Source organism: Lytechinus variegatus, chromosome 7 (genome assembly GCF_018143015.1).
Source record: "Lytechinus variegatus isolate NC3 chromosome 7, Lvar_3.0, whole genome shotgun sequence".
NCBI classification, from domain to species: Eukaryota; Metazoa; Echinodermata; class Echinoidea; order Temnopleuroida; family Toxopneustidae; genus Lytechinus; species Lytechinus variegatus.
The window spans coordinates 3,949,833-3,963,148 of record NC_054746.1 but is presented as its reverse complement, the minus strand read 5'-3'; the positions used below and the strand labels follow the sequence as shown (position 1 = coordinate 3,963,148).

Genomic DNA, 13,316 nt, shown 5'->3' with positions numbered 1-13,316 from the left:
GAATTCTTTTTTTCACATAATTAGGCTTCCTTCCCATATGACCCGGAGATATCTTTAAAATAAAATGCACAACGGCAGATTTCTCAAATGAATGAAAATTAAAGACTTATGGGGTGTTGCAATCAATTGTAAATTTCTGTTGCAAATCTACAACTGTAGCAAAAATATAATAATACTTGCTTATATAGCGCTTAACACTTACTCTATCAGAAGTCTGTAAGTGCTCTACAGTCATGCAGCATAATTACCCTGGCTTTAGCGGAGTAGTTGTCACCTGCATTTAAAGGAATGAATTCTGGCCAGGTACCGATTTACCTCACCTGGGTGGAGTGCACAACACCATGGATCAATTTCTCGCTGAAGGAAAATACACCATGGCTGGGATTCGAACCCAGGGCCCTCTGTTTCAAAGTCCGGAGACTAATCCACTGGGCCACAACGCTCCACGATATATACTTTTACTGCTTGTTACAAGAACAATTGATCCAATCTATAAAATGCATGTTTGTTCAACAAATTTTCTAGATATGAATGAATATCCATAAATTCATTGATTTCCCAACAATTTGGAGTGTTCTCCTTTGTTTACGAAGGAGATTTCGCAAATTTCCTGCAGGAAAAATTATGACACTGGTCAATGGATTTCCACAGTTACAATCGATTGGATCACTCGTAACTCTTTGTAATTTGTAACTCAGCAATAAAGTGCAAAACTGCCATTTATCGCCAGACATGTGATCGATTTGGGGACCTAAAATAGACTTGCTATTCCATGCAACACCCCCCAAGTATGTTATTGTGGGATTCCTGTTGGCAATATACTGAATGGCGTCTCTGACGCCACAGTCATTCTGGCTAAATTAACTCCAGACTGACCAAATCTATTACATTAATACCATTTTTTTCTGGTTCTGTAATTAATCATATTTTCTAAATACTCTAGCTTAGTCTCCTGTTATGTACTGTATTATGATTGTATATTAACTGTGCAGGGCTCCGTTGCAGAAAGAGTTGCGATCAAACGCATCTCAAAAAATCTTGCGCAACTTGATTTTTCAGCCAATGAGGCCCCCGTATTCGGGACTTGCGTTTGAACGCAATTCTTTCTGCAACCGGCCCCTGAGCTCCTCTCTTATTAAGCAGTTTCATACTGCAGAGACTACCCTGGTTACATCAAACAGAATAAAGAACAATGAATAAATAAATGGCATACAATCACAGAATCACTTGGGTTGGAGTCAGTTTGCTAGGTGTGACTGGGGACCTAAGCAATACCACGCACACTGAAGTAGGTGACCATTCTTCATCTCCTAGCCCATGGTTAGTGACGTATCACTTGTGCTTGAATAGAACCTGAATGAATGAGAAAACAGAAAAAAAAAACAAATCTTAGAATTACGAAATTATTCAAAGACCACATTAATTGAATTGTATTCACATGTAATTGATAAGAAAAAGGGGGGGGGGGGTGGATAGAGAAGGCGGGGGGGGGGGGGGGGGTAGCGTTCAAATTCAAAGGAGGCCAGACATGGTGCAAGGGGGACAATTTCGAAAAAAAGCTTTGAGCCAACAAGGTTTTTTTGCCTTATAAATACAAAAACAAAATTCTAATTTTGTGATTGATTTTGACATGACAGTGAGAGGAAATATTTTATTTCACCCCCTTTCCTTTCTTTTCACATTTTTTCTCCCCTTTTTCTTTGTCATTAATTAAATTCATAAAAAATCCTTATTATTCCTTTCTTTTTATTTATTTCTATTTTTTATTTATTTATTTATTTTTTGGGGGAAGTCCATGGCCCCCACCCCCCCAATCTGTATGCCAGTGAGGGAAGGGGGGGGGGTAGACTTAGAAAGAGAGAGAAAGGGATACATGTAGATTATAAAAATAGCATCACGTTCTGTGAGATGCATATGCCGCATTCCCAGACCTACTGAGAAAACACATTGTAATTGCATATTGGCGGACTCCAATAATTACCATCTAACCATCATCAATAGTACATTCACCCCAATTACATGTCAAGTCCATGTACCCCCTACTGATTTGACTCATAGAATCTCAGACAAAGAATGACATAACAAGAGATGGATGGAGAGATAGATGAAACAATCATGAGGTGTGGCGGAAAATTAAATGAAAGTAAAGGGAGAGAGAAAAAGAAAGAACTGGTTCTCTGGTGACATCTCTGCAATAGAGGTGCAAAGAAGTTTTAGGATTTGTATAGCGCATGTGTTAACCTTGCTAGGTGCTCAAGTTGCTCCTATATTACCCCGGCTAAGCTAGTCTACTGATTCTGGTACGCACAGCTTTTCGAGGAATTACTTCCTGCCGATACCCATTTACCTCACCTGGGTCGAGTGCAGCACAGTGTGGATAAATTTCTTGCTGAAGGAAAACACGCCATGGCTAGGATTCGAACCCACGACCCTCTGTTTGAAAGGCGAGAATCAGAACTACGCAACCATCAATCAAAAGGAACAGATAACAATTTCTCGAAGATCGTTATTGACCCTTTATACTTCTTTCTTCTCCTTTCTAACAATGCAGACTTGATACCATTCCTTTGAAAACAGAATTAATTTAATGAAAACAGGAGCCAAAAACAAGGTCAAACATGATTGAAGTTTATTTTAGTTCGACAATTCATCATGAATTAAAATCCAATGCAAAATATTTAGATCATTTAACAAATTAAACAAATTTACATAACTATATATCAAGCAAATAATCACCGTTGGTGAAGGTGATGGGCAAACTATCACGGGGCAAGCTGGATGTCTTTCCAAAGCGATGCTAAGGAAACCAATCCTATAGCAAGATTATTATTATTATTATATATGACATAGGTTATGTAGTTTCGAATCAGTGATAGGTCAATACGCCATCACGTGACCATAGCTGCGAGGATCGCAATTGTTATATTCTAGGTTTTGACGTCACCTCAGGGAATATACTGCGTTGTAATGTCAATTGCGGCGTTATATTCCCTAAGGTGACGTCACTCGCTGCATACAAGTTGCGTAACAAGGTAGTTTATTTGATGTACACGCTAATGTTAACATGTTGATTGCATGAAGAACGCGCTTGATGTATTTAAAAAAAAAAAAATCTATTATGACGTAGATGGATCAGAGCTGTAGCAAGAATTTCAGGATTGAGCCAGATGAATGCACATAGACTATATAATATAACAGATATTGCCTGGTCTATCGTTTTAATAAATAACATTTCAACTCCCCTCCGAAGCTATATTTTTCCCTCAGCGCTGCGCGCATCGGGCAAAATATAATCCCTCGGGAAAAATATAACTCCGTCGGGGAGAAGAAATGTTATATTCAAACTCTAGGTAGGCAATATCTGTATAATATTACATTCATGTATAACTGAATGATATAAGGCAGTGACTTCAATTTATTGCAATTAATGAAGTATCTCTTGTCCTACTGACAAATAAATACTTAAATCACTAAGAAACCGCAATTTAAATAAATAAATCCACCTTCTTTTCCTGAACTGCCCATCTTAGGTGTAACCCTATATTTTGTTAGTTATACAGAGCATCCTGAATATCAAAAGATCATTTCCTTTTAACTATCTCCTGTTTTGATATGAATACCTGTTTTTTATTGTGATATTTTTAATTTCATATGATGGAAGGCGGAAGAATGTGACATGCATCCTCCCTTTCATGATTCAAAACAGACTATAAACAAGCATTCCTGTCCGATAAAAAAGAATAGGTGGGGAAATACCATCACATAAATCATTTTTATATCATCAAGTATCAAGACACAATATGGGAATGACTTCCATTGTAGAAGGTAATATCTACATGAGCGTTATGTATGAAGCAAGGCACACAACATTTCCAGCCTTCTGGCTCTGACCATGGACCTACTAGCATGAGTGAATTTGGTACTTTTAATAATTTTATTAATGAATTAGGTAGAAGATCTAAAGTACACCTCCATTTATAATAACAAAAATACCCGAGTGATCTATATAGATTTATGTAATCCATATTTTCACCTCCTAGACATTCTTTTTTAAATGGTTAATGAGAACTTAGAATTCAAAGTCACCAAACATTATTCTACAGGTCCTAAAGACAGTTGGAAAGCTACTGATTGCCTTTTTATGACAAGTTTTAATGTCACATGCGTACTGAGTAAAATGATTATTGAAAGAAGATTCTTGATTTAAAAACAAATATGGCTAATTACACTCATGGAAAAAAAACAAAGCAAAAATGAAGCATTTTACATTATTCTAAACAGCTGGAGCTATAAAACATGAAAGACAAATATGGATAAATTTCCATCAGAGACCAAGGTGTACAATGAAATGACATTGTAAATATCATGAAAACAATTTGACAAGGTAAAACACCTGCCACGTCTGACTTTCTCTGGTCAGATTTACGGTGGAAATCAAAACTGGAAAAGAAGAATCTAGGAGCAATGACCAGTTTCAAGTCCATTTTACTCTTATCTTTCACTTTGTGTTTAAGGAATCTGTGGTATTGTTGACATCTTTCTAACACAGACATTACCACCATATTAACATAATAACAAATACACATATGTGATAATATGCATGGATCAATGACACCAGCTCCTTACCTATCATGTTGTAGTTTTTGTAAGAAGTTTTAGAGGTAGAATATGTTGAGAGCTGAAAGTTGAGTCAGGAAGTACATTTAAGCAATAACAGTCAACATATAACAGCTCATACTCATACTAAGAAAGAAAGTGAACAATAAACAGCTTATTGAATTACAAATTTATTATGACATTGACATGTCCCTCCATTGCCATAAGTACATTCCAGAAACTTTGCAAATGAAAATAAACATGACACATATGTGTAGATTTTTACTTGTCTCACTCTAAATATAATAACCAATGTAATATCACAAGCGTTCCATTTAATTGTTCTGTAGAGTAATAGCATGACTAAAGAAAAATGTAGTCCGGTAGATGAATCTGTGATAAATGGTTGTTACAATGTGATCAACTACAAAGGTATTTGTTTGGAATACTAAATAGGTTCATTATTGCGGATTGAAATAATCGCTAGAGGGTATTCATTTGTCTCGCAATCTACTACGGTCAACAAGGAAATTCGTGATCACTCTCGCAAAAATTGTTCACTGGCTTTCTAGGAAATTCGTGATCACTCTCGCAAAAAGTGTTCACTAGCTTACAAGTTCACGAGCTTTCGAGTGCCTAACTCCTGACCAATCACACAACGGATCAGTGCCCACCTATTGTTCTCGCGTTCGTGAGTACGGTCCTGGAGATTAGTATAAATAGAGTACGATATCAGACAACTTTCGTCACTTGATAAAGAGTTGCAGCGGCACTTGAAAGCTCGTGAACTTGTAAGCTAGTGAACACTTTTTGCGAGAGTGATCACGAATTTCCTAGAAAGCCAGTGAACACTTTCTGCGAGAGTGATCACGAATTTCCTTGTTGACCATAGTAGATTGCGAGACAAATGAATACCCTCTAGCGATTACAAAGGTATTTGTTTGGAATACTAAATAACTTGAATTTATTAGAGATTAATTACATCATTAGGCTGTGAAAACCTTTGACAAAACAAGACAAAATAAGGGGAAACAACATTTTATTTTAAATATATAGTACTAGAACTACGCTCCATGAATTTACAATCAACATCATATTAACTTCCTCCCACTTTTCAACTGGTTTTATTTAGAATAAGAAGACACAAAAATATATATCTTACTAACTGTTCAGAAATAATGTAATCTTTCACACAGTTAAAAAAACGTCTTCAATGTGTGACTATCGGTGGTTTCAAATCGCCTCGATCACAAGAATCCCTGTTAAATTATGAGAACCGCCCCGAAACGTACCCTTCGGGATAAGTTCCTAAAGTTACAAGCATACGCAGTACACGGTCTGATAAGCAAGCAAGGAGCAAGATTCAAAATCGCTAGCTCAGCAGCCACCCACAGCGCCCGTGCCCTACTACATGCTGTGCTAAAAGTTCCCATAATTTGCTTTCACATTGCCAAAATACCTGCGACCTTGGAAAAATCCCCACGAAAAGTCTCTTAAATTTGACAGGTACCTTCTATTCAGGTATTTTTTGTCGGGGAGATTACGCGTAATTTGCTTTCATATTTCTATACCTGGAACTGACGAAATATGAGGCGGTCTGAAACAACCCTGTGAGAATGTAAGAGGCTGTTCTCACTACAATCCTAAAACTAGTTTAGTTTAGTGAGAATGGTCAAAGCGTTCTTGGAAGCAATCTTCCAAACAAGTTTGAAAAACCACTTTGCGATGTAGTTTTCAAAATCACTTTGCCTCATTAGTCTGGTTTTAGCGAAGTGAGGACACAACCGTTCTTTGGGAAGCGATTTTCGCACATTTCGAGCGCGCTACTCCACACGACAGGTGTAGAATGCCTATGCTGCAGTTTCGAATTACGCGCGAAATGTGTCGACCCACTGAGAGCGTTTCCATAGCAACAAGAGTGCTTTGCGTGAAGTGATTTAAAAAAAAACCACTTTCATGTGATCAAGTGGGAACGCTAGCAAAATGATCTTCCAAACTGGTTTCCAGTAAACTAGTTTTAGAAAGCGTAGTGAGAACGGCCTCTATGACTAGTTTGAAAAATCCAAGTTCCTGCCATGTCCCCATTCATGTCTTCAATCAAGCTCCCTAAGCCATACTCAAGAGGAGTCCTCAGACAGATATAAATATTGCCCAAAGTCCTTCTAGTTTACATTCATTCTAACATGTCAACCTTGTATTGTCCATAGGATTTACTCTCTAAACTTCATTTTTATTTGACAAAGATAATTCAAACCCTCTCTGATATTATCCTCGGCCAATTTTTTTTTTTTCTCCTTCTCACTTCTTTCAATTTGATCTGGATGACTTGAAAATAATGTCTATTTGTTTAAAGGATAAATCTATACATCAAAAATATTCTTATTTGGAAAGGAACAAAGGAAGCTTTTCATGACCTTATTCTCATTCTTTTTGTTCGTATGTAACATCAATATAGTAGGAAGCGGCTTTTATTTGAGAGAATGTCAAAGTACATTTTTTTTACCATTTGAAAGTGGGTAAAACAATGGATTCAATAAAAGTTTCACAAAGAATAATGTAAAATCAATTAATAACAATCAATTCTTAAGAACTATTGCAAGGCCAGATCTTCCATTTTGAACAAAATTGAAACATAGATCACTAGCTAGAAAAAAGGAGAGAAAAGGAAAAATATCAGAATTATGGTTACAATATCATAATGATTGATGTGGGGCAAGAAGGAACAAACTGAAAGAAATAGGGGAAAATGAGGCAACAGAGTAGATTGCCAATCTACCTTGGGAGTTTTGAAAAGCATATCCCGGACTGTTTAATACAGTATCCTAAAGGCAATGATGAAGAAACAATAAGTGGTAGAAAAAGGGCACCTTTAGTTGATCTCTCCGAGACTGAGAACGGTAGGAAATGACAATAGATGAAGAAGGAAGAAAACTGGAGAAGCAACATGCCTTTAAGGGTGGCCCAATGAAGCTGCTGGAGCTGGAAAAACAATTGGTGGGTGTTTGGACGAGGATCAGGCATGATTTGCACAGGGGATAGGAACTGGGCCAGCGCATCTGTCCTCGGTGTTACACGCACCTAGTTTGTGGGTCATTGGTGTTCACTGACGATCGATGGGGGCCTTGGGGGGAGACCCCGGGCTCCCTTTGGGACACACTGGGACCAAGTCAAGATCAGACTGGAGGCTCGTAATAGGGGTCAGGTCGACACAAGAGGGTCTGACTACCAAACTGGAAGGGAAATTGATCCCGTGTCTGTGGTAGACATGGCCAAGAACAAGATTTAATATCATCTACAGATCAACTTGATCTGTGGAATGTGTGGTTACCACTTATTGATTCAAACATCTTTCCCTTTCTAGAGACACAGTCTTCTTCAATTAGGTTCAACACACACACAAAAAAAACATTCAAGGGATTATAAATTAGTATTAGACCCTTCTCTTATCCACAGTACATTTGTATATTCGTTTTAGAGTGGAAACCACTTTAGTGGAAACTAGTTTAATATGTCATTGCCTAACAGGGAACCTTGAAGGGGTCTTTGAAGCGATCTTAAGTGGTCTCCCAAACCAGTTTGGAAAAAACTCCTTGTAATGTGGTTTTCAAGACCCCTTTGCCTAGATAAACTGGTTTAAGCATTAGTGAGGACACAACTGTTCTTTGGGAAGCGATCGTCGCACAGAAGTACAAGAACTTGTGCGTGTTAGGTGCGCTTCTCAGTACACACTTTGTGCAGAATGCCTCGGCTTCGGTTTCAAATTTTGCATGAAACATGTGACTCAACCGAGGGCGTTCCCACGACAACAAGACTACTTTCTTTTTTTTGTATTTATATGTTTTATTGGGTCAACACTGACCAAAAATAAACAAGAATAACAAACAAGACAACTTTCTGTGAAGTGGCTTTGGAAAACAGTTCAAGAGATGGTGTTGAGGATGGCAATGAAGCAATCTTCTAAACTGGTTTCCTAAATTGGTGTAAGGGAAACCAGTTCAAGAAAGTGGGCCTATACCGAGAACACAGTCTTGCAGCTCTAGGGAATGCTGGTAACATATAACCCTCTATTATAAAGAGAAAGTGAAAAGTTGAAATGGCACTTTTCCAGTTTTACCCAGTTTCATTTCTAATGCACGACATCTTCTAATGTGTTTCCTCTGCAATGCAACTACACATAATCAGATTTATCCAAAGTGTGAAGGAATATCATCAAAAGGATAAGAGAATGCACTTGGTTCATCATCACCAATAATTCTACTTGCATAGCCTTCAATTACTGGATATTTCACATGATTTATTCTAACAAAATAAATTAAATGCATATACGAAATGAGATACTTTGGAAGAAGAATTCTACACATAACATCCAAACATCTTGCTATATCCATCTTGATTAGATAAATAAATCTAGTTATGAAGCAATTTACAACATCTTTTGGGAGTAAATTCTCAAAAATTGTCCTATTAACCCCACATCTCCTTTGGTTTACGAACTACTTTGGGGTTTAAATTGATGGCTGCTTTTGAATGTATTCCTTTCGAAGATTTTTTTAAAAAGTATTTGGGGGGATGAGAATTTGTCACGTCCTCCATGAATACTCGGTGAAGATGATGTGAGATTGTCCAATTACAACATTCTTAAAGGACCTTCAGCATATTTCAAAATTTGATAATTGGAGAATAAGCATGGCAAGCCTTGAACTGTTTTATAGGACTGGCTGAGATGGCTTTTGAATTTGCCGTCATACGAAACCAGAGCCAGATGTATGCTTGCTGATGGTTCGAGGAGATCAATAGAGTCTGTTCTAGTGATCAACAAGGAGCATAAGATATATATATCATTCTTTCGTTTTCTTAGTAATTCACTTAAAATTTGGAAAAAAAGCTTTCTAAGAAAAAAAGGGCTTCATGCAGCTAAAGATAACCAATAGGAACTTTATTAAAGGACAAGTCTGCCCCAACAAAAAGTTGATTTGAATAAAAGGAGAAAATCAAACAAGCATAATACTGAAAATTTCATAAGAAAATTATGACGTTTTAAAGTTTCACTTAATTTCACAAAGCAGTTATATGCCCATTCCTGTTGGTATGCAAATGAGGGAACTGATGACATCATTCACTCACTATTTCTTTTGTATTTTATTGTATGAAATATTCTCATTTTCTACTCATTGTCCTGTGGAAAAAAGGTTTATCCCTCCCTGAACATTTTGAATTACCATTGCTTAACATTTCACGGTTCAGTCAAGTTGGTCCTTATTGTCAAATCTGCAAAAATTGAAATGATGTATAATTTGAACAATAAAAAAACAAAGGAAATTGTGAGGGACATCATCGATTCTTTCATTTGCAAGTGACTAAAATGTGCATATAACTATTTTGCGAAAAATATGCGAAACTTTAAAATGTCATGATGTTCTTGTGCAATACCGTCTTAAGCTTAATCTGTTTTAAAGATATATCAGCGCAATTAGTGTTCATAATTAATTTTGTACTAGTAATGCCATGTATCCATTCATAATCAATGCTTTTGTTATTTTTTTTGGTAGAATTATTTATAATTTTATCGGTTGTTGACTGGATGCTTCACTTCTGATTATTACATGTAGGATTGGATGATAAAATTTCATGTAAAGTATTTTTTGGGGGTCATTTGAGAGTAATTTGCATTTTGGATGAATATACTAAGGTTCAGGTACCCCCTCTTGGGTGCCTGGATACTCAAATGACCTCGAAAATGTTACTCGTATATTTAATAATTTGTGATGTTTTTATTTTCATTTATTATTCATGTTAAATTTAGTTTTGTACTGCTAGACGTGATGTTTTTAATAAAATCCATTTATCTATCTTGTACCTAGAATGTAATTATAAATTGTTCACCCACCTGGTTCACATAGAAACAACGTAATGTCCGCTGTGCCCCCAAACTGGGCTAGAGCTCTCAAAGTTTTGCTGTTTTTTCCAGGGGGCAGAACTGTACATGCTCAATGAAATATCACATTGAGCATGCCCCGGAAAATGTGAATTTTTTTTCTTCATCACATGGGCATCAACCGACGAACCAGTCACTTACATTACACATGAATATTCATTGGAAGAATATAAAAAGCACTTAATAATCATTGGTGAAATCGATTAAGAAAGGCTATTATTTCAGACGAGATTTAGCTAGAGAAAGATAGCATATCCATTCATATTGCTGAACACGTGATAGTTCATCTCCTTTACAGATATTAAGAGACGGAGTGATTATTTCCATTATATTCCAAATCAGACACTGAAATATGGCTACATTCAGACAAAGCTGAGAAGTTTTATTTCTCCTTGGTATGTAAATATAAGAAACTTGCGATTGTTCATGATGATAGTTCGAAGAGCAACTCACTATTATAAAAGAGAGTACAAAGTTTCATTTTGTGCATACTTCATATACACTCCATGTAATGATAACACTACATACTCTATAACTCAAAGCTATCACTTTGCAGAACACAATCGCCTATATGATGGGCAAATCTGCAATTTAATACATAATTTAATTCCTACCAATTGGGCTGCAACATTTGTATGTTGCACATAATATAACATACCTGTTTGATGTTTGTTGGTAACCCCTCCTGTCATATTGTTATATTTCAGACTGGTATAGAAACTATTGCTACTGCTCCTTGGACCTTCTTCCATCTGGCTTGTCCTAGAATTAAGCAAAAAATAAAGAGAATTTGTTCTTATTGTTAGTAACATTTGAATGAAAAAGGCTTTCATATCTTAGGTTCAAATCCTCATTCATTTCATTTAATCTAAGATATTTAAAAAAAGAGATTTTTGGGATGAAATTTTAAACAGAGTTCAGTGAAAACAGATAAAATTGGTATGACTTGAATTGTTAGTAAAAGAGATATGATTATTTAACTCTTAGAGATAGGACAGCAGATTATTGGGAATTACCCAATATTTAAGCGAAAAATGGAGAGAGAGGGAGAAAGGGGGGGGGGGAGGAGAAAGAGATGGAGCAAGCTTCCATCTGACACGCCCTCTGACTGACTCTGTTTACAAGCAAACAATGAAAATAAAAGCTTTGAGATGAGGAATGCTGGCAATAACCTCTGGTCTTTAGCAGGTTTTGTTTAATCAGTCTTGAAAGGGCATGACAACTTGATGAAATCCCCAATTAGCACCTGGAGCAGGAAAAACCTCAACATCTGATATGAACAATACCTGTAACAGGGTTGTTCTGTGGTATGGCGCTACTACCGGGCTCAATCGGAAATTCAATGCATCTTGAAAAGCAATTACGCATAAACAAATTCAGTCGGGTCATTTTTCTCTATGAGGTAGTGAGTGATAGCATGTTGAATTAGTTGTTTCCTTGTGTAACAAATGTATTTTGCAGAATAGAGTATTGTTCAAGTTATTTGGCACCTTTTGCCTCATTTTTCTTTTGAACAGTGGCACATGCAGCTATCCTCATTGGCTACTGAATTGTCTTTACGTTGTCAAATTCAATAAGGAAATCTGGAATATTAATAATAATGAAAAAAACATGGAAAATACCACAGGAAGTGACATTTCACATTAGGAACATTTTGTAAAGTAAGGTACCTGTGGTGTGCAAAGTTAAAGAAGTTTCTGAAAGAGTTGGGAAATTTTCACCAAATATGCACTTTTAAGAGAACAGCTAGCAAGAGTTTGTCCGTAACCATGATGCTACCCAAAAAACACATCCAAATGAAGGAATAGAATCAAAGATCTGTATTCTCAAGTCAGGTTTAACTTAGACCATGGTCTAACTATGTACTAAAATTATGGGAAGCCAAAAGTGTCAAAACTTTCATTAATTTGTATGTTTCTCATGGTTACTGCGCTCTTTCCCGATTCATCAATGGTAAAGGCAATTAAACATCTATTTATACTCCCCAGACAATTGTGAATGATTTGAGAACCAAATGAGCTGAAATACAACATCTATATTGTCAGTGATTTATGTAACTATTGGCTATCCATAACTTTAAACCGGAGTTTAAGTTAGAACTTAAACCCAACTTCGGAATACGGGCCAAAGTGTTTTATCTAATGAATGTAGGTTTGCCATGACAGTATACAGGTTCTAAGGAATAAACATGTAACCAACAAATGATATTTTCATTTATGATATGAACATGTTACATGATGGCAACTGACAATTCCTTAGTTGGAAGGATTTACAGATAGCCATGGAAAGGATTGTTAATTGTTAAATCTAAATTCCCTGACTTATTTTAGATTTGATAAAATTCAACTAAACAAATAATACAAAAAGACTTGGTAATTACCAAGTATCTCCAAGTAAATTTCATTTTCATTATATGCTATCCGATTTTCCCTGCTGTTTTCATGTACACCCGAGCAGAGTCATGAAGGAACAAACATAAATCAAAATGATTGACGATAACCCTTCCTGCAAAATTCTAATTTCAAAAAGTTTTGAAATACAGGTAGAGTCATTCATGTGTTATGGAATTGCCCCCCAACACAGTTGAAAAGATAACTCAAAGACTTACTATTGCTTTTAAGGTTTCTTATTTATGGCTTTAGATTTTTTTAAAGAAAGAAATAAATTGATTGCTAGTGCATGTATGTAGATTCTAAAGTATAAAGTGATGATTGTGGCAACATGGGTGATTTTCCAGCTGAAATTCCTACACCTAAGTGTGGTATTCTGAAGCTCCTTTAGTTAA

The 13,316-nt window shown here is 36.2% G+C and overlaps 1 protein-coding gene across 5 annotated transcripts in view; it reads right to left on the bottom strand.

Moving 5' to 3' along the window:
• Positions 1-683: 683 nt before the first annotated feature.
• LOC121418240 (tubulin polyglutamylase TTLL5-like) overlaps positions 684-13,316 on the bottom strand; it is a 116,283-nt gene continuing 103,650 nt past the window's right edge. For all 5 annotated transcript variants that reach the window (XM_041611992.1, XM_041611989.1, XM_041611993.1 and 2 more), the window contains 2 exons: positions 11,190-11,293; positions 684-1,353 (listed from right to left, as the gene is read on the bottom strand). In XM_041611992.1, the coding sequence (XP_041467926.1) occupies positions 1,322-1,353; positions 11,190-11,293 (136 nt within the window). In that variant the 3' untranslated portion in view covers positions 684-1,321. The remainder of the gene's footprint in view (positions 1,354-11,189; positions 11,294-13,316) is intronic.